This window comes from Coturnix japonica, chromosome 11, assembly GCF_001577835.2.
Source record: "Coturnix japonica isolate 7356 chromosome 11, Coturnix japonica 2.1, whole genome shotgun sequence".
In the NCBI taxonomy this organism is placed as follows: domain Eukaryota; kingdom Metazoa; phylum Chordata; class Aves; order Galliformes; family Phasianidae; genus Coturnix; species Coturnix japonica.
Genome location: NC_029526.1, coordinates 772,203 through 796,434, shown reverse-complemented (window position 1 = coordinate 796,434; position 24,232 = coordinate 772,203). Strand labels below are relative to the sequence as shown.

At 46.9% G+C, this 24,232-nt stretch overlaps 1 protein-coding gene across 3 annotated transcripts; it reads right to left on the bottom strand.

The window, feature by feature from the left end:
* Positions 1–2,316: 2,316 nt before the first annotated feature.
* On the bottom strand, positions 2,317–24,014 carry RFWD3 (ring finger and WD repeat domain 3). 3 transcript variants are annotated; one of them, XM_015873609.2, is made up of 14 exons: positions 23,954–24,014; positions 23,387–23,610; positions 21,796–22,180; positions 20,209–20,441; positions 18,366–18,466; positions 18,084–18,281; positions 15,923–16,014; positions 13,949–14,063; positions 9,451–9,679; positions 8,174–8,324; positions 6,458–6,634; positions 5,332–5,546; positions 4,844–5,061; positions 2,317–3,692 (listed from the first exon to the last, which is right to left on the bottom strand). In XM_015873609.2, the coding sequence occupies exons 3-14, from the start codon at positions 22,176–22,178 to the stop codon at positions 3,549–3,551; spliced, it is 2,256 nt and encodes a 751-aa protein (XP_015729095.1). In that variant the 5' UTR covers positions 22,179–22,180; positions 23,387–23,610; positions 23,954–24,014; the 3' UTR covers positions 2,317–3,548. The 3 variants fall into 3 exon arrangements, with proteins under 3 accessions (XP_015729095.1, XP_032303012.1, XP_015729093.2); XM_032447121.1 differs by having other exon boundaries at positions 23,395–23,610; XM_015873607.2 differs by having other exon boundaries at positions 23,352–23,610; positions 23,954–24,008.
* Positions 24,015–24,232: the final 218 nt, after the last annotated feature.

Below are 24,232 nucleotides of genomic sequence, written 5' to 3'. Positions count from 1 at the left end.
AGACACGCCCCCCGGCACCGGGAGGTGGGCGGGGCCAAAAGAAGCCACGCCCCCTCCGCTACCCGGCCCCTGAGACCACCCGGGGGGCCCGGCTGCCATTTTGGGCTGCCATCGAGGGGCCCTTCCTAAAGCGTCCAACGTTGCAGCCATCAGCACAGCCCCGGGCACCTCCACAGCACCACCCCCATCACAGCGCCCAAAGCAGAGCAGCCTGCATGGAGCTGCCTCCATGGGACACCCAAAATTCATCCCAGTCTTTGCTATAACCCCTTTGTGCATCAGTTCCCAGCTGGGGAATGGAGCTGACACCCCCCCTCTTTAGAGCAGAGCCCAGGCTGCAGTGGCAGAGGCTGCTGGCTGTGCAACTGGAGAACATAAGGAAGCCTAAGGGAAAGGGAATGACTTGGTGCTGGCAGCAGCATGTGAGTCATGTGCAGCATGGGAAACTTAAGGCCAGAGACTGAAGAACGAAGAAATAAACCTTATCCATCCAAGGACTGAGCACTGAGTGTCACACATCCAACCAGGATGCTCAGTGCATGAGGGCTAATGGCACCTTGCATTAGGGTGAAGTGAGCCCAGCACTCTGCCTTGCACTGTGCACCCTTGGTTTCATGGCTGTGCTGCTGGGACTCCATCCAGGCTTTCTTCATGGGGATGGATTGAAACAGGCGCTGTTTCCACCCACCTACAGCAGGCGGGATGTGCCAAGCTCTGTAAACCCTTCTGGGTGTGATACCAGAGTGAGAGATGTGCTCTGCAGCCCAGCAGCGAGAGACAAACAAAGTGAGCACCCCCAGCACAACTGCAGGTTTCTGCCTCACAGCCAATGCCACTGCAGTAGATGGCAAAGCCATGGGGTCACCCTGCAGAAGGTGTCCTGGGGAGCGCAAGCAGACCTTCAGCAGCCCCAGCTGGCTGTGCGGATGCAGGGGGGGCATTGCATGGAGATGGGTGAGCTGGCAAAGTCCCCGCGCTCCTTGTGTTTGCTGCCGGGAAAGCAGTGCTTGGGAGGGATGCTTCGTGCTGGCACCCAGCAGCTGCACAGCTGGAAACACTTAGAGACAAAAGCCAGCAAAATCCACCCAGTGCTTGGCAGCAGATCTGGCTTATGGGAAGCAATTGGAAAAGCTCGACCAGCATGAGAGCTGGCTCTGCTCCTCCTGCAGCAGGACCAGGAGGAGAGGAGCAGCACAGGCAGTGCACAGCTTCCAGCTCCTTCCCCAACCTCAGCTGCCCTCCAGCCACTCTTCCAGGAGCAGCAGCCAACTTCTGCAACTCCTGGCAACCCCCTGCTCCAACCTGGGGCTGTGCAGTCCCAAACACACATTGCATAAAGAACAGCCCCACGCTCCGTGTCCAGATTCAACAAGGAAGAGAGATTTCTTTGTGCACAGCGACATCTCTGCCTGGGCAGTAACCCCAGCAGCTCAGCACAACGCAGCATCACCCTGTGGCTCATCACATGATGGGGAAGAAAGCTTGTCCCGTGCACTGCAGCTGCTCCAGGTTTAACCGGACACAGACTGCTCGCTCCCACGTGGCCAGGGGGCATGGAGCTGAATTTCGGCTCAGCCATCAAGCAGTGCTGAGGCCCCATACCTTGCACAACCTTCAGTTGGTGCCAATCTCCATGATGAAGGCTGGTGCTTCACTTCCACTTTGTCTCCATTTATCTCCTGGGTCACAGCCTTGCATCGTCGCTTATCTGTGCATGGAAATAAGCAGAGCATGGCAGCACTCAGATTCCAAGGAGGCTGGGGACAGAGGAGGCAACATCCCTTGGGTCAGGGTGGGCCTCGTGCCTCCCAGACTCACAGAAAAGGAAAAAGCAAAAGGCAATTTCCCCCTGATGAGCCACAGTTCTTCCCCTGCTTTCTGCTGCCTCTCCCTGAGCTGCGCCCGGCTGGATGCCATCTCAAACATGGTGGGCAGAAGCAAATCCAACCCCTGGGGACCCTCCAATTAATTACGCTTCAGTAGGTGGGATAATCACCAAGATGAAGCTGAAGCACTTCCCCTCCTGCCCAGCACAGCCCAGGCACTGCCTGTTACCTGCTGGGTTCATCCCGAGGTCACTGTGAGCATTAGATAAGCATGTCAGGGCACAGATCCCCACCTCCTCTATTTTCCATTACTCAGAGGCACTGTTTACCAAGAGGATGAAGGGTTCTTCATCCACTGAACGCCAATGCTTCAGTCTGAACCCTAGTGCAAAATGTGAGGAAGCTTACAAGCAAACAGAGCCACTCACTCACAAAAGACAGGTGGCGTATCCTGCTGAGCTGCTCCTATGGTACAGCAGCACCGACTCCATTTGATAACTATCAACACTTTATTTTTACAACATAGAAAAATAAAATAATAGACATCAATGTACAAAGTTAAGCAGAGATCTCAGCAGACTCAAACAGGTCCTACCTTGCACGTCCCAGGAAACAAAACTGTTCTGGTAGCGAGCTCCATGTGCCCAGGACAGATACCGTGACATGGTGCCAACACAGGGACTGGCTTTGGGGCTTCTCTAACATCCTCACAGCTTTGCTTTTGATAAATGAAAGGAAACTGAAGTCCTGTTCTGTGATCTGATTTGGAAACAGGCATTCTCACCCTGCAGCATATTCACAGGATAGATGCCAAGTATCAACTGTACCAGCCAGGGCTGATCCCCGTGGGCAGCCCCACTGAAGCACTACAGCATTCTCCTCCATTGTACGGGCTGTTGCAGTGCATCAGTGCTTCAAGGAAGGACACACAGACTGCAGCAGCCAGCAGTACAAGTATCTGCTCCTCCCCTCCATTTTCCACAACCACGCTGCCCAAGTTTGCTTGGATGTTGGTGGCAGGTGAAGGAGGAAGAGAGAGGGAGGTGGGGACAGGGTTAGGCAGCTACAGTGCAAAAAATAGATGTGCTCACAGGGAGAGAAAACAAAGAACTCTGCAGATATTCCAAGCCTGCTCTCTTCATGGCCACAACATGGGATCTCTCCTCCCCAGGAACTGCTAACTGCTTTTGCCCTCTGCCTTCAAGAAAAGAACATGGGGATATGTGACCTGAAGTAGTGACCCTGCTTTTAACACCAAGCATCAGCGATGCTGGTGAGATGCCAGCATTGTCAGCTTCTCATCAGCCAGTAATCACAGCAAGAATCCATGTGAGAGTACAGTGGGAGTCGCGGGTCTTCAAGTTCCTTTGATTCTGTTGATTCGTAGAAGAGATCTGCAAATCCCTCTAATATATTCACACTGGAAAAAGTGCAGCAACACACGCTGGAGACGGGCCAAGAATTCTTGCTGTGCTGAGGCAGCTTGCTGAGCTTGACTGTAGAAAATTGACCAATGGAGAAATAATGACAGACCTGAAAAAGGAGGATGGAGGATGACGGGAAGCACCCCAGGCACCTCTGCGTCCCAGTTCCTGACTGCTGCAGCTCCTGCCTCCTGCAAGCAGCACATGCAGGACACCAAGTGTGGGACTGTGCTGTCGCTGTAGGGTCCATCAGCAGCACACATGGGAAGCCTCCAGGGCGGGCACTGCAGGGACTTGCTCACTGCCACTTGTAGAGCTTCACTGCCTTCTCTGTTAGAGTAGCCAGCAGGTGGGTTTGGTTCACCTCCATGGGGCAGATGTCCAGTACGGGCAGGTCAGCCTGCAATTTCTGCAGCAAGGAGCCACTGCCAGCATCCCAGAGCTGTGGGACAGAAAACATGACTGCAGGGTTCTCCTCCCCCATCCAAAACGGAGCTTCTCTCCAAAGAAAGTAACTGTCCTCCCATAGCACTCAGTCCACAGCAGCAAACACTGCCTCAGCCTCCCTGGGAGACCTGTAAGCAAAGCGCTGCTTCACCCACACCTGGCTCTGGCAGCACAGAACCAGTACAGGTCAATTTTGCCCAACCAACCTGCTATCAGGAAACGTCCACATCTGTAGACAAAGGGCACACAGCAGCTGTAACCTACCTTGATTGCAGTGAGGGTTTTGACACAGTCTAACATTCCTGTATCCAAGCTGGGATGTTATGGCCTAGACAGCTGGATCCTTGCGCTCTAAAGCTTAGTGTTTTGCATCCCACCTGGAGGCACTTTTAGCACTGAGGTTCAGCTGCAAGCTCCTCCTTTATTCAAATCATTCTCCTGATCTGTCTATATTATTTCTTGTTTGCTGAGCAGACCTGGGGAAGCATCATCTTATGTGACACCTCTGTTCAGCTGTTGCTCCTGATGCACTCCAGAAACATTCTGGGTTGCCTGCAACTCACTGTTGTGCCCTTCCACTGTTAGTGAAGTTTACACCTCTCTAAAACCAGGGTCTGGGGACTTTCCTCAATCTGCTTCAAGAAGCCCTTTGCTTTCACAGCCTGCTTGGGTAACAGATTCCCACAATGTCTCCCTTATGCCCCTCCTTTGATCCTGGCTCATCAGCTCTCACATTACTGTCCATCCTCTGCACCTCTGCTGCCGCTCCACAAGAAGGACAAAGCTTCACTCACCTTCCCTCCTCCCTAATGAGCCCATGTCCACCCCTCACAGCACTTAGCACATTAGCTACCCCACCAGGGCTCAGTTACAACAATCACATTACACTGCTCAGTTGCAACAAGCCCAGTCACATTCCTCTGGCAGACAACAGGGCTCAGTGCCTACATTCCCTTCCATGGATGCGGAGCACAGGCTGATATTGGCCAATATCCCACATTATCAGTACCATCTGCTACAGGAAAGCACAGAGTAGTGCTTGTGACAAGGTAATTCCCACCAGAACACATCAATGCTGTGACCCATAAAGCTTCTCTCCCAAAGAATATCAATAAAATTCCCCACACTGAAAAGAACAGGAGATACCATGGCAGAATTAGATGCCTCATCACCAGCACACACAAAGATGCTGCCATCCTCCTCTGGGCTCTGGAAAATGGCATTCTTGGTCAGCAGCTTGCAGGTGGGTCCAGCACTGAAAGTCTGAACAGGGTTAGAAGAGCACACCACATCTTCAGAGGCCTCTGTCAGCGGGCTGCAGGTCAGCTCCATTAGGACACAACGCACACATGGGTTACTTTTACCTGTGGGGCAAAAGTAAAAAGGTAGCCCTTGAAAAATTTAACTGTGGGCAAGTATAACTATAGGAAGACAAGCAAAGCCACCTTGCAGCTACCTCCTCCTCTCGCCCTCACCTGTTTCTTACCTAATGTGCAAACACCCATTACCGTGGTCAAGGCAGATACCATACCTTCGGGTAGGTGTTCAGCTCCAAAGTTGCTGATGAACCAACAAATACAGCTGGACCGAGCATCAGCAAAAAACACACACTGCAGAGACACACTGTTACTTACTGGGCCTGTATGTGGCGAGGCAGTGCCGCGTGGTTGTCTCTGTTTGAATATCGATGCATCCACCCGGCTCCAGCAGCAGGTGATGAGGCCGGTAGGAGTTTCCAGCTTTCCGTTCCCAGAAACAGGCCCCTTCCAAGGTCCCAGCCAGTATGCCACCATAGGGCAAAGAGGCTGAGGCCATTTGAGGCAGATAAGACAGTGATACCATGGGACACCTGAAAATGTGATTGGCAAGAGTCAGCGTTGTCGGCTACAGTCATTTATTATTATATTATATTATATATTATAATTAATATAATTAATATAATAATAATTAATATAATAATATATTATAACTATATAAATATAATTAATATAATATTATATTATTTATATTATATATTATATTTTTATATTTATTATTATTATTACATATTATTATTATATTTAAATATACATCACACAGCATACACCAGATGTGGTGCAACCCATAGCTTTAACACTCCAAACAGGGACAACAGGCTTCAGCAGTCATCAGTAGAGAACTTAGTTGTGAGTCCCTTCCTTCACTGAAGGGACAGGCCAAGTGACAAAAGCAACATGTTCAGATTGTTTAAAACAGCAGCTTGACATAGCTGGGCCCCATCTCAGCCTGCCTTGCATTAAATCTCGGTTAAAGCATTAAAGCTTGTGATTGACTTGGGCAGTGCGAAGACCAAACCAACCTGGCTGGCCAGGTCCACATAGCTTACCTGAGGATATCCTCTGAGATATCCTCTTAAATCAACATTTGATTCTGAGTAGAAGAGCTGGAAGTATCAGTGTCCTGTACCTCTTTGTAATTTCTCCTTTTCAAAGGAAACACCAAGCCCAGCTCCAAAACCCAGCTGGTTCTGCTGCTCAGATGTACAACTGCTGGGTCCTTCTGATGGCTGTATGCCTTAACAAGATGCACTGGCCAAGTACCCCATACTAACTACACATGTACCCTGAAACATTAGAAAACACCCCCTCATGCTTTGTGAATTTTGAGTTTTTGAACAACAGATTCATGTAAAAACAATCCAGATGATCACAATTCTGTATGGTTTATGGAGGGAGCTATGCTCGGCTTAACATACACCAGTTATACATACACAAACCATACCTGGACTTCTGAGGGACTAGTTCCTGGACATGGCAGTTGGTGTCTCTCAGATCATATATCATGATGGAGCCGTTGACCAACCCAGCATAAACATAATTTGTATCATCGAGACACCAGCAGCAGCTCCAGACAGGGCGGCCTGTGTTGTATGTCTGTACCACAGTGTTTGTTGCCAAGCTGCAGGAAAAAAAAAACCAACAAACTGTTGGTCCCTTGCACAACACCCATTGGCAAGAAAGTAGTGCAACCACAGGAAGCAAATCAGGCTTCTTCCTACTTCCAGACTTAAAAACTAATCTCCTTAGATTGAATACTAAATTACTAATCCTATACTCTTTGCACGACTCTGGATCATCTAGATAGAATAATCTCTTTCATGCTGTTTGTGAAGGGGGTCATAATTCTTTCAGGGTGATGCTTCCTTTTCTAGATTGTTATAGAACCTACCCTATGCCAAGGGTGGCATTACCAATATAGGCTTGGTACACTCTAGTGAGACAGAAGAAAACACAACAAAATAACCCCTTTACAACTCATGGGGTTCACTAGGAGGAAGGCAATTAAGTGCAGAAGTCCACAGAAGTAATTGCTCCCAGGGAACAACCACAAAGACCTGGCTAGAGAGAATTGTCAGGGCGTTTTGTATCAGAACAGAGACCAGTTAAAAGCAAGGACAAAGAAAACAAAGCCTTTGTGCTATTTTAAACACTTGTAAACATGAATGGGGGGGACTTAACATCTTGGATAATTCCTTTTCTAGGATGACTAGGAGATCAGTAACTGGGAAGGTGACCAAGGGGGAGACTCTTCTTTCTACAAAGATGCTGCTGAAGCAACCACTGCACCCCAGCACCCTGGAATCAAACACAAATGCAGAAGCTCTGATGACATTCACAAGTTCCACTGCAATCCATCAGGCAGAGAGAGGCAGATGTGGAAATCAAGCTTAAGCAGCTCCTGCAACAAGAGGCTGCTCTGCAGGAAAGCCACGACACCAACCTCAGCGGTTATAAGCCTGGCACACTGATTTAAACAGAACTGTCCACCTCTGATACCAATTTTGAAACACTTGTTTGACTATTTAAACACAGTACCACCAGTGGAAAAGCAAGAACTCTTCACATGTTTGTTACGGAATTACGTTCTCTTCATTGTCTCCCATGTGGGAGAGAATGGGGACTACTTAATCATGACATATTCTGCATAAGACCATACTGACAGACACATTGCTGCAACTCAATAAGACAAAGTGGCCGATAAAGTTCTGAATTAGCTTAAGCTTGAAGGGCAGCACAGAATAGCAAGAAAACGCAAACTCATATGCTGAAAATTCCACCAGGGATGGAGAAACACATCTCACCCTCTGCATAACTGTCTTCAACCTGCTGTTTTCAGTCACTGCTAGCTCCAGATAATCTGTGCTTTTCCAGCACACGCTCAACAATGCTGTGCACACACTTCATATCCCAGATGAACTTCACAATCCACAAGATTTAAGTCAGAGAGGCCAACAACAGCACAGAGAACAAAGTGCTCAACCTAAACACAGCTTCTGCTTCATGCTATACAAGCTCCCCTGCTCCACATTTCACTGCAGGAGCAGAAAATCAAGCACAGAAGAGCAAGAGCTACAAGACAAATACAAAATCCAGTCCAGTCTCTTGCACAGAATTAATGCTCAAGCTGGGAAATGCTGCCTCCCCCAGCAAGGCTCACCTGGTGAGTTTGAGAGTGTTGTCCAGAGCAGCAGACAGCAGCAAACCATCTGCACGACTGCCAAAAGCCAGCCCCCGGATCTGTTTGCTGTGGATGGGGATGTACTGACTGCTCTTCAGGTTGGCCACGCTCATCATCTTCACACCACACCCTAACGAGAAGGATAAGGCAGGTTATTGCAAAGCAGCCTGTGTGTGAGGCAGGATGCCTACCAGCAACTGCTGAGGAACCTGGAACTAGCAATTCTATGTCCCATCTACCATCTCCAAATTAAAAGCTGTGGTGGGGTGAACACATCCAATTTATTTGCTGTTCTCAGTGAGAACTGACACAAATCATTATTAAATTCAATCAGCAACAGTGTAAAATCTCAAAGTATTCAAGCCAGCAAGAGCAATCCCAGTGTTAGTTACAGTTCTCATTACACGAGCTGCTGCTTTTTAGACAGTTCCTCCTAAATATGCACACTAGGATTACTTGGCAATTTAAAAGAACAAGTGTCACAGCGTAAAATGCCTACAGGTGAACTGCACCTGCATGCCACAAAGCCTCCATTGAGAGATTCACTCCAAGGCTCCAGAGAATAAGGCAAATTGAATACAGTGAATGGAATTTCCTTATGTTGAGATAAGGCACATTATTTGGTTAATGGTTTGGAGATTAAAACAAGCTTCACCATTCAGAAAGCACAAAAGTGCTTTGCAAATAAAGGCTCTCAGACTCATAACACTCCATCTATCTCACCAGGACAGGAAGCTGGAACAAAGCCAGGTGTCAGTTCACTTGCCCCAGCCATAACAAGCAGACAGAAACAGCACTGCCCAGGCTTCTTGGCCTATTGTTCCCACACTGGGAGACAGTGCTCCTACCTTTCATACTAAAAGTCTGTTTTCTTTTTAAAAAGGAGTTAGTTGACAGCATGCGGCCCAATCCACCTATGACAGAAGGAACATTTCTTGCTCATGGAACAGGAGCGACTCTGCCTGTCCTTGTGTGCTGACCTCTTATTCTTTGGACCTTCCTGAGGATGTGGTACTTGAGACAGGGATCCCCTGTTAGGATCCCACTGCAGAAGCAGGGGGGGAGATAAGTCATCCCTCTGGGCAGAGGTCACCAAAGCAGGAGCACAGACCAGAGGTAGACTTGTGAGTGCTCCCCATTTATATGGCACATACAAAGGTAAAGCCAGATAGAGAGGGCACAGGGAGCAAGTAAAACATTTAACTTCTGTAAACCAGTATCGCCTACAAACCCCCAGATCTCAACTGCTCATTTACCAGGAATAAAAGTGGACTGTGGAGAAGGCTGCGATACCACGAGACAGCTCAGCGAGTCACAGTAGGCCATCACTCTGCAGTTCCCAGCCTGAGACACCACAAAAACCTTCTCCAAGTGGTACTTGCGCTGGCTCTGGCTGGAGGGGAGGCCACCTGGGAAGCAGGTGCGGGAGCTGCCGGGTTGTTTAGAAGCACTGCCATTGTGCTGAGCCATCAGAGCCTTCAGCTCCTGCAAAGGAAAGAGAGCTCAGAGAGTTTTAATGCTCTGCTGGAGATGCGGCACCCTGTGCTACCTGATCCATGTACTTCAGGTGTTCCCATTCTCAGAGAAGGAGAAAGAATACGGACTGCTCTGTCCCCATACTCTGAAACACTGCATTTCCCTGTTCACTGACTGCAAGAGCAACAGAAGCATTGAAAGGTTCTGCAGGCTCTGGTTGAATCTACTCAGTCTGTTATTATACGTATCAGAAGAGAGGGCTCTGGGACAACACAGAAAAGCCAATGACAATTATTACCAGATCAATGCTGTTTAGAGGAGAATTAACTGCCAAGTACTACATGCAGCTCAGCCACAAGAGACAGTCAATTAGAACCATTTTCCAGAATTTCCAGAATATCCCATAAAGGAAAAAAAAAAAAAAACCAACAAAAAACAACAACAACAACAAAGAAAACCCCAAAAAAACCTTCAGGTTCAACATTGACTGACTTGTTTCCTGCAACACCCTCTATTTAATGAAGACAGCCCTGTTCCTGTAAATCCCAGGCAGCGAATTCCAGGAATGACAACTCTCAAGAGCTCCTGCCTTGTTTTCTGCTTCATCCCCGCCTCCTTTCACCTCAACTGATGCTCAAGGATGCAAAGCCCTCACCAAGGACACCTTCCATCACAGCACCAGCCACAAACAAGATATTCCCCAACTCCTCTTCCCACAGAGAGCATCGGGGGGGGGACGGGGGGACTTGGGGAGGGGGGGATGTGAGGAGTGGCACTGCTACATTTGCATCACTTGTAAATGATCACAACACATTCTGGGAACAACTCACTGTGATCCAAGGGCAAAACCAGGCAAAGCAGCACTCCATTGATATTAGAGAGAGGATAGACATGTTAAGAAAGTTGCTTTCTGTTGTCTGAGCAACTTGGGTTATGCTTCAAATACTGCATCATTTTTAAGCAATTAAGGGCCACAAGAGATATTACGAATATATTAGTAAATTGCAAGCTAGCCTCGATACCGAGCCAGCCAATATCACCTAACTTATGTACGAGCATAGGCAAGAGTTCTCAAAGAGGCAAGACCAAATATCAAGCTCTACATTAACAGCTGTCACCAAGCCCTATAGCTTTTGGGGACTGCTCCAGAGGAGAGCAGCTCTGGTGTCTTCCAGAGGTCTGATTGGTTCTGCATCAAACCAATTCTGCATTCCAAATTCCCTGTGACATTAAAAAATGGAGCCTGAAGACTCAAGATGAGCAAAGACAAAGATCTGGAGAGGACGGGGGATGTAAGGGGTGCCAGGATGCTGACAATCAGAAACTATAGCTCCAGGCTTAGAGTAAGCAGTCAGTATGTACACAGGTAACATAGAAGAGAGCAGTTTTTCATCAAAAATTTAATAAGCCCTATTTCTGAAAGGCAGAAAGATGCCACCCCCACTGAGAAGGAGATTAAAAATATTTGTTGCTCTGGGGAATTTATAAAACTCTTCTTTCCACCTGCACTCAACGTTTCAATTTTATGCAAGATCTTCATTAAAAAGAAAGGCAGGCAATTAAAAACACAAAGACCATCAGAACGATGTCTGCATTTACAGCCAAAGGATGAACCCAGCAGAAGCAGGAACTGGGGACATTACCAAGGCAACTACAAACACTGCACCAAAGAACAAACCCCACTAACTGTGCCCAAGAAGGACACTTTCAGTAGGAAAAGCTGATGGCTGTGCAGTCTACCTGGCTCCTGCTATGACAAAGTAACAGTTAGAGAAAGAATCATAGAATGGTTTGGGTTGGAAGGGACCTTTAAGATCATCTCGTTCCAACCCCCCTGCTATAGGCAGGGACATCTTCCTCTGGACCAGGTTGCTCACAGCCCCATCCAGCCTGGCCTCCAGTGCTTCCAGGGAGGGGCATCCACAACCTCACTGAGCAACCTGTTCCAGAAGAGGATATCCAGCAAAAATCTTCTAGAGGAATATGCATGAAAAGCTGAAATAGGAGAGAACAACGAATAAGAAAGGAAAACCAGCTACAACAGATTCAAGCCAGTTTTCTTCCAAGTATTAGATTAAGGGTTGTAATAGCTGATACAAAGCTTTAAAGACAAAAGCAGTTATCAGATGACAGCCACTCTTTGGCTGTGCTCCCACAGACCTCTTAGAGAAGTCATGCCCACTATCTTGCTCTACGTGGCCTAAGATTTGCACTTAACAGAGATAAATGCATGACCCTATAACCGCAGTGCAGCACTAGAGGCATCAAACCTGAGCCAAGGAGCCTGGAAACACAGCATTTTTAATACACACTACCATAAGAAAGCTGAAGCAAGCTCATCTTTGTGTAAGAAAAGCATACAAACACGAAAAAGGGTCATAAGCAATATGACACAGTGTGTAGTTCTCATGCACACTAACAACAAAGAAGGGTACATACAAGGGCTACGGGGGGAACTGATGGCATATGCTTTTATGCTTTCTCTAAGACTTAAGTCTGCGTAATTAGTGGGCACAACTCTTCCAATGAAGTCATGTGCAACTGGACTTTTCCACTTTGAAAGTCCCTCTGAATGTCTGGGTATTTCACAGATTTGTAATCCCAAAGCAGTGCTTTCTGTGGTGGCTTCCACCTTTGTACATCAATTAAACACATTTTCTTGTACACTCAACCATACTACTCGCTGAAAGGACAAGGGCAGCAAATGTCAGAAGCAACAAGGTCAGTTCTCAGTGAGAACAGTTTATGAGTGCATTGTCCAGAGAGGTTTCGTAGTCTGCTTCCATCAGCTGATACACTGATGGCCCAAGAAACCCAATCCAACACTGAACTTACCCAGCTACGGTTGGGGCTGGAAGCCTCTGTGGGTCCCTTCCTATTTAAGTGAATCTAAGTAGTTGCTTTACTAGCTGACCTCCCATAGCATAAGGAATTAGTTATGCATATAACCCAACAGTTTAGCAGCTTATTCTATGCTTCCTGCTGATATATGGCTCCCCAGCAAATTGTTTTTTACTTCCAGTTCATTCACAGTACAAACAAGTACCTTCAAATTGCTTCTAGCATTCACATCAAGTGAGGCAGGACAGTGATGAATGCAGTATAAATACTGAAATGGAGCTTAAGGACACAGGGTACTTAATCTTTATAACGCGCGACTTCAACTCAGTTAGACTGGATACTCTATCATCTAACACCTAAAGAATTGCAGGAAGATGTATGTTATGGACCTGCACTTTTATCTTATTTCTGTTGTTCTTAAGACAAAGTTTATAGCAGACCAGACCAGTTCTCTCACACACCCCGACGAGCATACAGCCTCACAAAGGAATTTAGGAAGCAATCTATAAAGCCCTGTGTTACATCACTTGGAAAAACTTTGGCAAAAAAGGATGTTGCTTAATGTACAGACATAAATAGCCAAGGCTCTGAAAGACCCGGAAGTAGAGAAAAGCTTAAAGCTGAGCAAGATACTAGACAGTGAGAGATTAGGCAAGTTATGACCTACTTCATGCAACAAAAACACAGCAAACCGGCTGCAAAACCCAGTGCTGATGCAACACATCAGGTAACTCACAGCAGAAACTTCCAGCAAGGCAAACAGCTTCAGCTTCACAGAAATCCGGTGGAAGCAGCTGTAGCAGGTTACAAAATGCTACATGTTGCACAAGCCAGGAAGAAAGTTGCTGTTTAGCAACCAGTCGTTTCTTTTCAGTGTATTCTGAAGGGACAGGGGTGCTTCTCAGCAGCTGTAGAATCCCAGCTGACTCCAATGACAGGCTCACGGTGCAGGAAGTGCTTAGCTCAAATCTTCATTGACCTTTGAAATGCATTTAAGGTTTGGTTGCTTTGCTTTGTTTTTATGTTTGTGAATGGCCACAAGCATGCTTTCCTCACCAACTATTTACCAAAAACCTTCCATTATATCACAGATGTTCAATGCTTATTTTGGTGCAGTTAGAGAAAAACGAGGGGGGCAAATTCAGCACTGTGTTACCAGACCTTGCCAGCAGCCACCACAAGCTCTGAGGAGCAACCTGCAACACCAGCAGCCAAGAACACCTCCTGTTACACTGCACTTGTGACTTTAAGTCTTCAAAACAAAAATGAAGTCAGCACTAAGTAGTGTGCATAACTACACTAGCCTTGGATATTGAGAATGATTGACCAGTTGAGTTCCCTAAATCCTACTAGATCTGGAGGCCTTGTAAGGAAAGCAAGCAAGAGACAGGCTGGGGAAAAAGGGAGTCCTCTGTGCATCAGGAGAGTCAGACTCACCTGGACTTGCTTACGCAGTTTGCTGCATTCATCTGTCAGAACCTGCAGCTGCAGCCGGCTCTGTGCAGATTCCAGCTCCGCCTGCCTCCGCAACTTCTGCTCCTTTTCTAAAGAGCTGGATGAGAGAGAGAGACAGAAAAAAAAGCAAACATTAGGGCTGGGTATTTCTGGGATGCTCCTCTGCTGACTGCTGTCCCTGGACTTTGTTCCAACACAGGTCCCACTTGGGTAAATTCAGAAAGAACAGGGTACCTGGTGCTATAGTCAGCCAGTATGTTCACCTTAGTGGTACAGCATGACTCAATTATTGTTACACAGAAATAAGTGCCTTTTTCCTCTCCCTCTGGAGTCCAAACACAATCCTTTGGATAACGAGTGGCCCTAATAGGCCCGTATAAAAATTCAACTTACCACCTCATCTTGAGCCTAAAAGTGCATATAAACAATTTAGCAGCAGCTGTTTTGAAAACATGCTTAAATTTTGCTTTCATAAGTACTTTACATATGAAGGAATAGTTGAAAGCGGGAAAGAAACACCATCACTCCTTAAAAATATCTGCATGTTGGGTCTATGTTGACGCTGCATCCTGTGTTCCAAAAGCTGCAGTTCTCTGGTTATTTCAGCAGTTCCCAAGCAGGAGATCTAGCTGGCCTAAGCACCTTTAAAATACACAGACCTAGCCTTGCACATTTATCAAGCACAGAGTTCTGTCATTTCTGTGTAGTTTCACCGTGCTATTCCTTGGTTGCATAAGAAACAGATGAAGCTCTGCACTGAACCATTGCAGACAAGCATCCAGAATCAGCAGGGTAGCTCTTCTGAATGCAAGGGTCAAAAACATAAGCTCACACCCAACTCAAGGCTATGTGCAAACAATATGAATGTATCAGTGTCCACATTTGTACTTTGCTGGTGGCTACGTACCACAAGTATCCACTGCCAGTGAGTGAGTGAGACTGACAGGCAGTCATTGCTGTCTGCCTCCCAACCAACAGCAGCCAGGGGACAGATGGGATAGCAAGTGGGAAGAGCTGCTGTAGGAACCTGAGACACATGCAGCAGTTAGTCACCTCTACCTAAGGAACAACAAGATTTAAGCACTCAAAAGCCTTCTGAGGATGTGAAAACAAGTTTTACTGTGCTTTGTTTTGCTGTATCTGTGCAGTCTAAAGGCACAGTTCAAACAACATTAAGCAGCAGTGATTATCTTCCCCTTGTGATAGTTATTCCTCAAACATCTCTAATTAATAATTACTAGGATGGGGAGGTTTCTGTTAAAAAAGTGTTGAAGACCAGCTTTATGCTCAGCAACATGCCACAGCAGACCCAATTAAATTCTATTTACTACAAGATTCAGGGGAACTCAGAAGTCTGCAGCATTGCAATTTCAAAATAGTATCTGTGACAGCAAAAAAAAAATTCATGCCCATTTCCTACTATTCCTTTTCTCAGAGGACAAAAGTCTACACTGAAGTTGGAAGAGGGGGTAGAATCACAGCAATGCTTGCTGACCTTTGAAAGTAAAGCTACATGAAGAGTTTGACAAAGCAAGATGGAAAGTGATTCATAGGAGAGATTACTCTGCTTAATGCATGCAGAAAAGATGACAGAAAAGGTCAGTTACTCACCCTCCTTGCATTCCTAATTATGCCTTGCTTTTCTCATCTAATGATGAATTAGCAACATACAGCTTTTGGCAACAAGCCTACATGTTCTCCTGCCACAACATTTCATGATCCAGCACAAGATACCTTTTGCAACCCGAGTGCCACAAAGTGCAAACTCAGTGTTCCCGTTCCAAAAGAAACTTCTCCTTACAAGGAAGGCACAGATAACACAGCAAGATCTACAACAGCCACACTCACGATAACCCCCAAGGGAATGCACAAAATGGCTTAGGTAATACAGGAAATTAAAGAATAAAGTAAAAGCCAGGCTGCTGCTTTCCCTGACATGTCAGGAACACTCCGTACCTCTTCATGCGTTCCTGCTCACTGGTATCCAGTGCCTTCAGAGTCCGAGCATACAGGACCACGATGTCAGAACGTTTTGCTTTCTTATTGCACTGAAAGAAAAAGACACCATCAGTTTGTTACAAGAACACCACTAATTGGGCTATGCATCCCTACAAATTGCTAGGTTACTATTCTGAATATTCCTTAAGAGTTCTGAAGGGAAGCACTGTCTGTTTAATGTCACAGTGTGTTTGTAAGACACCCCATCCTACAGGCACTGCTGGGGGTCTGCAGTGGCAGATCAGACCTTGCATTACTGAAGGTGCAATAGATTCTATCTGCCTGTTTTCCTCTACATTTATTCTGCTGAAGCACCAGAACAGCAGCACGGTCAGAAAACCCACAGAAAGGAGGAGAAACGACCTAAAGCAGAATAACAGCCAAACCTTGGAAAGCATCAAGATTGGCTGCTTCAAGAGCAGAACCTGGGCACTCAAACTTCCTCCCAACATTGATTTACATTTCCTACTCCTTTGATCAAACCCTGCAGGCCCAAATCCACGCGAGCATTCCTGTAACAGTGTCAAACACTGGCATTCTGCTGATTTCAGTGATACAAGCAGAGTCAGATGCTTCAATCACTTTGTGCACCTTGCCATGACCAGTTCATACTTGAGAAAAAAGGAACAGCACCTCCCTGCGTTGGGACCTGTAAGAAATTACAGCATCTGAAATCCTCCTGTGCTGCAAACATACCTGGCTGATAGGAAAAGAGGCAGAGAGCACTGAAATAAGTAAACTCAACGGAGAGCTAAATTGTTATGTGTGCTTAAACTGCAGACTTCTCTATTATTTAGCAGCATGAAGAAACCAAGGGTGACAGTTTCAGACCAGACAACTCCCCCCACACCTCAGAAAACTGCTTTGCAGAGCAGCGAGTGGCAAAGGCAGCTTTTCTGGCAGCCAACAGCTGTCACCAACAGGATCTGGAATGCTGCAATTTCACAGTAACTGCACTCAAGCCACTTAGTATACAGAGCAGCACACACAGCAACTTGGTGCTATTCATTTAGAGAACACTCAGCCGCAAAGGACAGCGAATGAAAATGAAGGCAGATGATGTAGCTACAAGGTTGTCTCCAGAACAGGGACTTCTCACAGGAAATTTTCAGTAATGATATGAAAAACAAACAAAAAAAAACCACATTAAATCAGGAAGAAGTACCCTTAGCCCTGTTAAGGTTCATGAAGAAAGCAAAGTGCCAAAGAGCAAAAGAGGTCTCAGAGTTTTGCCTGGGCACAGAGCAGACAAAAAGCTTACACACACTTGTAATAGATGAGACACGTTAGGTCTGGGCCTTTACTGTGCTAACAGTGGGTCTTTAGGCTTAACCTGAGTGCACAGCAACAGGAAGCTTCTTGTGCTAGGAGGGAATCCTATACAGAGTCAAGCAAGACCATTAAAACTCACAAAATGAGAAAGCCAAAGAAATACTGATCTTCCAGATACTGCCTTGGAAAGCAGGACAGCTGAACTCCCATCTACGTGGTACTCACTGACATATTTTTTTGTCATCATAGACCTACTCAAAAGGAGACCAGTATGGAAACAAAAAACACATGGAAAGAACAGCAGAAAGAAGCACCTTTAGAAGCAGATCTACCAATTGCAACTGCAAGTAAAGGACGTGGCTTGTTTCTCAGCTCACTTTCTGAAACCTACCTGAACAGCCTGATCTTTAGGCTGCAAAAGCAAATGCAGTTCAAAAATGGCAGTTAAACCTACTGAAAATGGTTCTCAGACAGATTTCTAGTCCAATGGTGCATTCTTTACGCTTAATTGCTTCTAGGAATCTGTCTGCCATTCCCACACTCCAGGAACAGTGCGGTGCTCTGAAACCAATTACAGGTTGAGTTCAAACTAGCAGGCTTCTGAGCCAGCTAGTCACAAACACTCTACTTCAGGGAAGAAAATCCACGACAGAATCTTTCCCTTCAAGCACTGCTAGCTGTGCCTGCACCAGATGCATCAAAATAATTGTGATTTTTGTTATTTCTGACAGCAGGCATAGGTGGCATCTTTGTAGAGCAAATAAATGTAACAGTTATGGTGACCATGCCTGCAGCACAAGTCACCCAAGAGCAAGTCCTTCCCAGTGCACAGAAATGCCCACTTTACCTGGGGGCACTTCCCTGCCTGCCCCTTGAGCCACCTGTCAATGCAAGTGTAACCAAAGAGGTGCCCACACCGCAGGGCTGACAGACGGTGATCCCCAGCATTGGTCCATGGCTCAAAACAGATGGCACAGGTGTCCCCCTCCTCCTCCTCCAGTGCTGCAGCAGGAATTGGTGGCTCCTGTTTCTTCAGTGGAGTTCTCTAAGGTTTAAAAAACACCCTCTGTAAGCAAATGCATTTTTTACCACATGTAATCTGCCTCCAAAAGCATTTAGGTCACCTCACCTGCTTTTGCTGGGCTTCAAGTTCTTCATCTTCACGATTTCCATGTTCTGCGGGAGCTTGAGGCAGCATTTGAGGCAGCTCTGCTTGATCCTGACTGGAAACTAAAGAAAGCATTGTTTAAATAAACTGATACCTATGGGAGAAGAGGGGTTCTCCTTGATTTGATCCATAATGATCACAGTATTGATATAAGCAGTATAACAATGGCACAGGTTACACACTGAACCACAGATCAACATCCTTGGGTTGGGCAGTTGACATGTAAGCCCTTCTGTTCAACAACTGTAGTACTGAAGAACTTTCTCCTATCTTTTATAGAAATATCCAGAATTCCAGCACATTCTGTGACAAAGGAGAGCTTTAGAAGACAGATATTGTTATGAGGGCTTGCTAGGAATAAATACAGCTACATACAGATCAACAGTTAGGCTAAAGTAAGGTTACAGACCTGCACCATTGTGCTCAGAGAAAGACAGATATCAACATGGAGAAGCTACTTTGCCAAGGGATCTAAGTATAAATATTCCACGTGCCAAGGAGGCATTTACCATATGCTATCTGTCCAACTCACCCTGACTTAAGCAGTTTTCCAGCTCATGGTTATCTGAACTATTGGTTCTGCTGCACCATATGTCTTTGTGGTGTGCCTGTTAGCCCTTCTGTTGAAGCATGGGCACACAGCAGAGCTCAGTTTGGATTACCACCCCTAGCATACTAAAAAGAAGCAGAAAGCACTATCTCCCTCAGCCTCCTGACAAACAAAAGAGTTATTAGCCACAATTAGTACCCGAAGCAGATATTCTCAATGCAGTGAAGAAGTATCACCTAACACTGCCTTGTGCTAATAATAATTTCAGTCCCTAAAGCTCTGGGATGAGCAGGAATCAGCAGCTTACATAAGGAAGAAAAGACAAGGGGATTCCAGAAAACCCAACAGAGAGCATATGTTCACACAATATTAGGCAGCACTTAACAGCTTGAGCGCCTGTCACGTGTAAGACGAGCTAAAAGCAAGTGGAATTAATCTGATCAAAGTGGCCTCTTAGATGTACCCCAAAAAAACATCAAGATAGGCTGGCTAATGAAAAACAAAACAAAAACAGACTGAAGCATAAGGATGTTCTTTAGAGACTGGAGTCTCTAAGAAACTGAGAAATGAGAAATATGTTTCTTATATTCGTTAGTTATCAAAAACCTCTGAACACTGAATTCACTGTTTGTCACTCTTTATAAAATATGTATGTTCACCACAAGCCAAGTCACTGAAGTGCAGACAGCCTGTGAATCCAAGTTTGAATCGAGGAAGAAAAAGCTGAGGGAAAAATAAAAAGACCAAGCTGTTGTACCTCTGTCTCCTAAGTTAAGCGTCTCAGAAAGTTACAGGAATTAAAATTGCTGTTTTCTTTCTACTTTGGCTTAAAGTAAAATGTCCTGAATCTGACCCTCCTCTGAAAAGTGAAAGCATTGCTGGCCTCCAAACGGAGATGCGAGCTGATGTCTTCAATCCCTCCTCAGCAGCAGGTAACAGAGGAAATGTTCTAAGTAATAACCTCAGATTTTCAAGTTGTTTTGAACACTTCCAGGATTATTTATAAGCAGCAGCCTGCAAATAGCAAAAAGATTGGATTTAAGATGACAGTGACAATCACTCACTGCTGTTACTGTTCTTAGGAACCGCTTGCCAGAAAGCCTTGTGGTAGCAACCTGCTCCCATCAGCTGTGGGCATAATGATCTCTTAGCACCAGCTGTTGTGAAGCTCCAGAGTATTTCCCTGCTGAGTTTTGAAGCAGCACAATAAGTTTCTGAAATCTAATATCCACACAGCACAAACGAAGCACAAACCTGGGCTAGATGCTGCAGGTGTCTGCTGTGCTGCTGGAGGCAGCGGTGCTGCAGCCTCCACCTCTTCCTCCTCCTCAGAAGTGCTGCTGTCGGAGCCACTTGATTGCAGTTCTGTGATTTGTGATCTGTGTTCTTGGCTGCTCCTCACAGTATGCAAGGGCTCCAGATGTGAACCTGGTATTGTAGCTGGCTCCTGTGTCCTGCTGATCTGAAAGTAACTGTCCAACGCTGCCCTGCATCCAGAGAAGGAAGAAATAAAGGTCACAGTTATTTCAGGTAAACTGAAGGCTTGGTATGCTGCCCATGCTTGCTTGAAGAAAATCTCACAGGCCCTAGTGGTAAACAGGAAAGTATCAAATTTTACCAGAGCAGGTCTGTATTAATAAGAGGCAATACTATGCAATCGCCCGCTTTATGGACACAGTCAGCAATATCACACAGCAACATCTTCACGCAGCTTCATCTTGCCTGCTCAAGAAAATGCCATCACTACACATGACTTTATTTTGGCAAAGGGTATTGGTGGGGCTGGAGAGAAAATAAGCAAAGACTTAAGTACTACAGACTGGCAGCCCACGGAACTCCTACACTGTAATTACAATCACAACACAGACCTGGTTCCCATCCCACCAGAAAATATTAGATATCTAATTTAGATACATCAGGCTTGTATCAGAGCCTCAATCCACTGACTGCACAGTGTCTAGTTAGTCCACCTTCTCCCTTTCCTGTCCACAAGACATTTATCCCTGGAAAGCAACACCCTCCCTCTTCCCACATCAACCCAGCTATCATCTCAATTATCCTTCACATTCCAAGCAGTTTTTGCTAGGCTGCTTCTAGCCTGGAGAACTACAGTGACCTTCACAAGCAATCTACAGGCAAGCAGTACAGCAACGTGCAATCATCGAGGAGGAGAAGAGATCTCGGTCTCACTGAATTTCAAGCCAGCACTCCAGTTAATTATAACTTCACCCCTGGCATTTGCAAAAGATGAGACAGAAACCAAACAAACCAGAAATAGGATTCTTTTTCTAGTTGGGGAGCGTGCCCACTTATCACCTTTTAAACTCATCCCTAACAGCCCTAAACACAGAATTTTCACTTTGCTTGGAGATTACAAAAATCTACAGAGGAAAAAAGATGATAAATGTCAGTTTGCATTTCTTTACAAAAGTTTCTGCAGCAACTGTCACCTAATTAGGCAGTCCTCAAATCAAAGGTGAAACGCAGAAGAGAGTGCAAGCTCCACTGAGCTAAATGCTGGCTGGGACTGCTGAGAGCCAGATCTGCTGCAGGAAGCACCAACAGGAATCTGGCAGAGCAAGGTAACGTGCTCCAGTCAACAACAACGCTGCCAACAGAAGAACTGAGAAGGGCGGGTTCATTTAACAAAAAGCAAAGACATCATCAGATGAAATCAAAGAGTCATTAGTGAGCTTAAGAGGTTTTTGAGGTGCTCGGAATTTGACCACAGTCACACACCTGGACCAAGCCAGGTTCTACAAGCCAGGCATCGAGGCAGTCTTAAACCAGTATGAGAACTGGTAAGGGCACAGCTCAAACACAGCTTCACTTCTGCTTTACCTGGCACTGACTGTCCTCTGGGAACCACCGACTCTTGGCTGCCTGCGAGCCCTTCGTACTCGCAGACGCAGCACAACCTGAGGCCCAGGCAGCAGCTGGTGCTGGTCAGACGCCCCCTGCAGCCTCAGCAGTCCGATGAGAGCTGAGGGAGGATTCGCCTGCTGGTCAGGATCAGCAGCTGCTTCCCTTGCGGCATCAGCAGTCGATACGACAACAACTTCATCGTCAGAAAGAACGATAGGGCTGCCTCCTCCGCTGCTGAGCGCTGCAACCTGAGAGGACAGTGCCGTGTGAGCAGCGGGCTCTGCAGAAAGCGTCCCCTGGTTCTCTAGGGAGTAGTTCACCACTGGTTGGAGATCAACTTCCATCTCTTCCTGAGCCATTTCTGTCAAAAACAAAAGAAAGCTATGAGCATTCACAAGCCTGCGCCCCACTAGTGGCCTGATGGCAGCAGAAACTGGCTGCAGCACTCAAAAGCCTTCAACATTCAGACTAGAGACAAGTTGCCATTTTGCCTTTGACATACAGCACAGAGAGACTGTCTCAAGTAGATACATGTATGTGAGCTGGCACCTTCCTGAGTTCTTTGTCTGAAGCCTTTAGCTCAGCAGTAGCTGGCACCAAAGACACACTGCAAATCCTGTTAGGTAAACCTTTGGATGAGCATGGAAAGTTCAGTAATTCTTGTTCTATTACTTTCCAGTAAATGCCTTTGGATCTTGGAGGAAAGTTTGAAGATATCTTAGAAATTCTCCATGGCAAAACCACTGCAGAAACAGTGACAAATACAAATAGAAATGAGCTCTGTAGAGCATCCAATCCTTTGCAGGCAGGCAGTCTTGCAACACAGAAAAGCTTAGATTATTTCATGAACTAAACAAATCAAAGCAAACAATTTGGGGGAGGAGAGAGCAGATTAAGTTCTGCAATCTGCTGCTGATCATTTGCCTCCCACGTGTTTTGGCAATCACAAATCTGAAAGGCTTTGGCTTTGGGGACAGCAGACCTTCAACATTATTTGAGAGCCCAAAGTGCGCACCAAAACTTCTCAAGGTAGGCGCTGTGTGAACAAACAAGGGTGTTTTGCTACAAAGAATAACCAGAGAACGTACACAAGATCCACAAGAGGTGGTTATACTAACAACTTTTGATATATCTTTTAACAAACTCTTACTAATCACTTTATAACACTACTTTAATTACCATTAGAATCACTAAAGTTAGAACAGACTTCTCAGACATCCAAGTCCCACTGCACCCCCCCCATGCCCATGTCCCTTAGTGCCACAACCCCACCGCTCCAGGGATGGCGATTCCCCCCTTCTCTTGGCAGCTGTGCCACTGCCTCAGTGCTCCTTGGGAAAAGAGGATTTCCTCATAACCAATATTTCAGCTTAAACTAGGCCAGAAAGGACACCAAGCCCCATCTCCCATCTGACCAGTCACAGATAGAGTTAAGGCAGTCCTGCTGCACTGAACTCAGGTTTGTGTTAAGGCTGCCACATGCAAACCCTTATTTTCCTCACACTGGAAGCCCTAAAGCACGGATAGCAAACCCCAAGTATTTCTTCGGGAAGATGTTAACGTTGACATTTTCACCGTGACACTTTGGTGCCTTCCTGGAAGGGCAAAAGTCAGCGGCTCCCCCGAGAGCCGCGTGCACGGCACCGCCCGTCCGTGCGTGTGGGGGGCGGGCAGAAGGTCTCGAGGTCCGAGGGATCGGGGCAGCAGCAGCGCTGGAGCAGCAGCTTCCCCTGGCGGACGGACAGGACTCCGAGAGCAGCACAGCTCCGCACCTCCATCCGGCTGCTGCACCTGTATGGGGGGAGCAACAGAACCCAAAGAAACCATCGGTACGTGGCCAGACTCGGAGCAAGCGGAGCCGTGCTGGGGGGTTAAGGAGGTTCCTCCCACAGGGATCCAACATGGGCCGCTACCCACACAGCGCAGCGCTGTGCCCAGCCGGGCCTTCCATGGCAGCCCCAGGCCGAGCCCCGGGGGAGCCGCTCCGCGCTGCACCCGCCGCCCCCCGGCCTCCCCCCGCACCGTCCCGGCAGCTCCCGCAGGGCTCGGTACGGGCGGCAGCTCCGCCGCGGTCAACGGAACCACGAGAAGGGAAGAGAGAGACGAGGACCGGACCGGACCGGACCGGACCCACCTCACCGCGGCCCACAGCTGCCGCCCGCCAGCGCCGCTCGAGCAGCGCGCCGCCCCGCCCCCTCAGCCCTATTGGCCCGACGCTCCCACTGCTGACGCTTCTATTGGGTGAGCCGAAAGCTATGGGGATTTTCATTGGCCGAGCGCTCAGTCAGTCTGCCCCAGAGAACGGACTGGGGAGGAGGAGACTGAACGGACTTGAGAGTGAAGTGAGGCGTGCTCTGATTGGTCAGTCGAGATAGAGCTGCCCGTCTGATTGGACGGTGAGATCCTCGAGGGA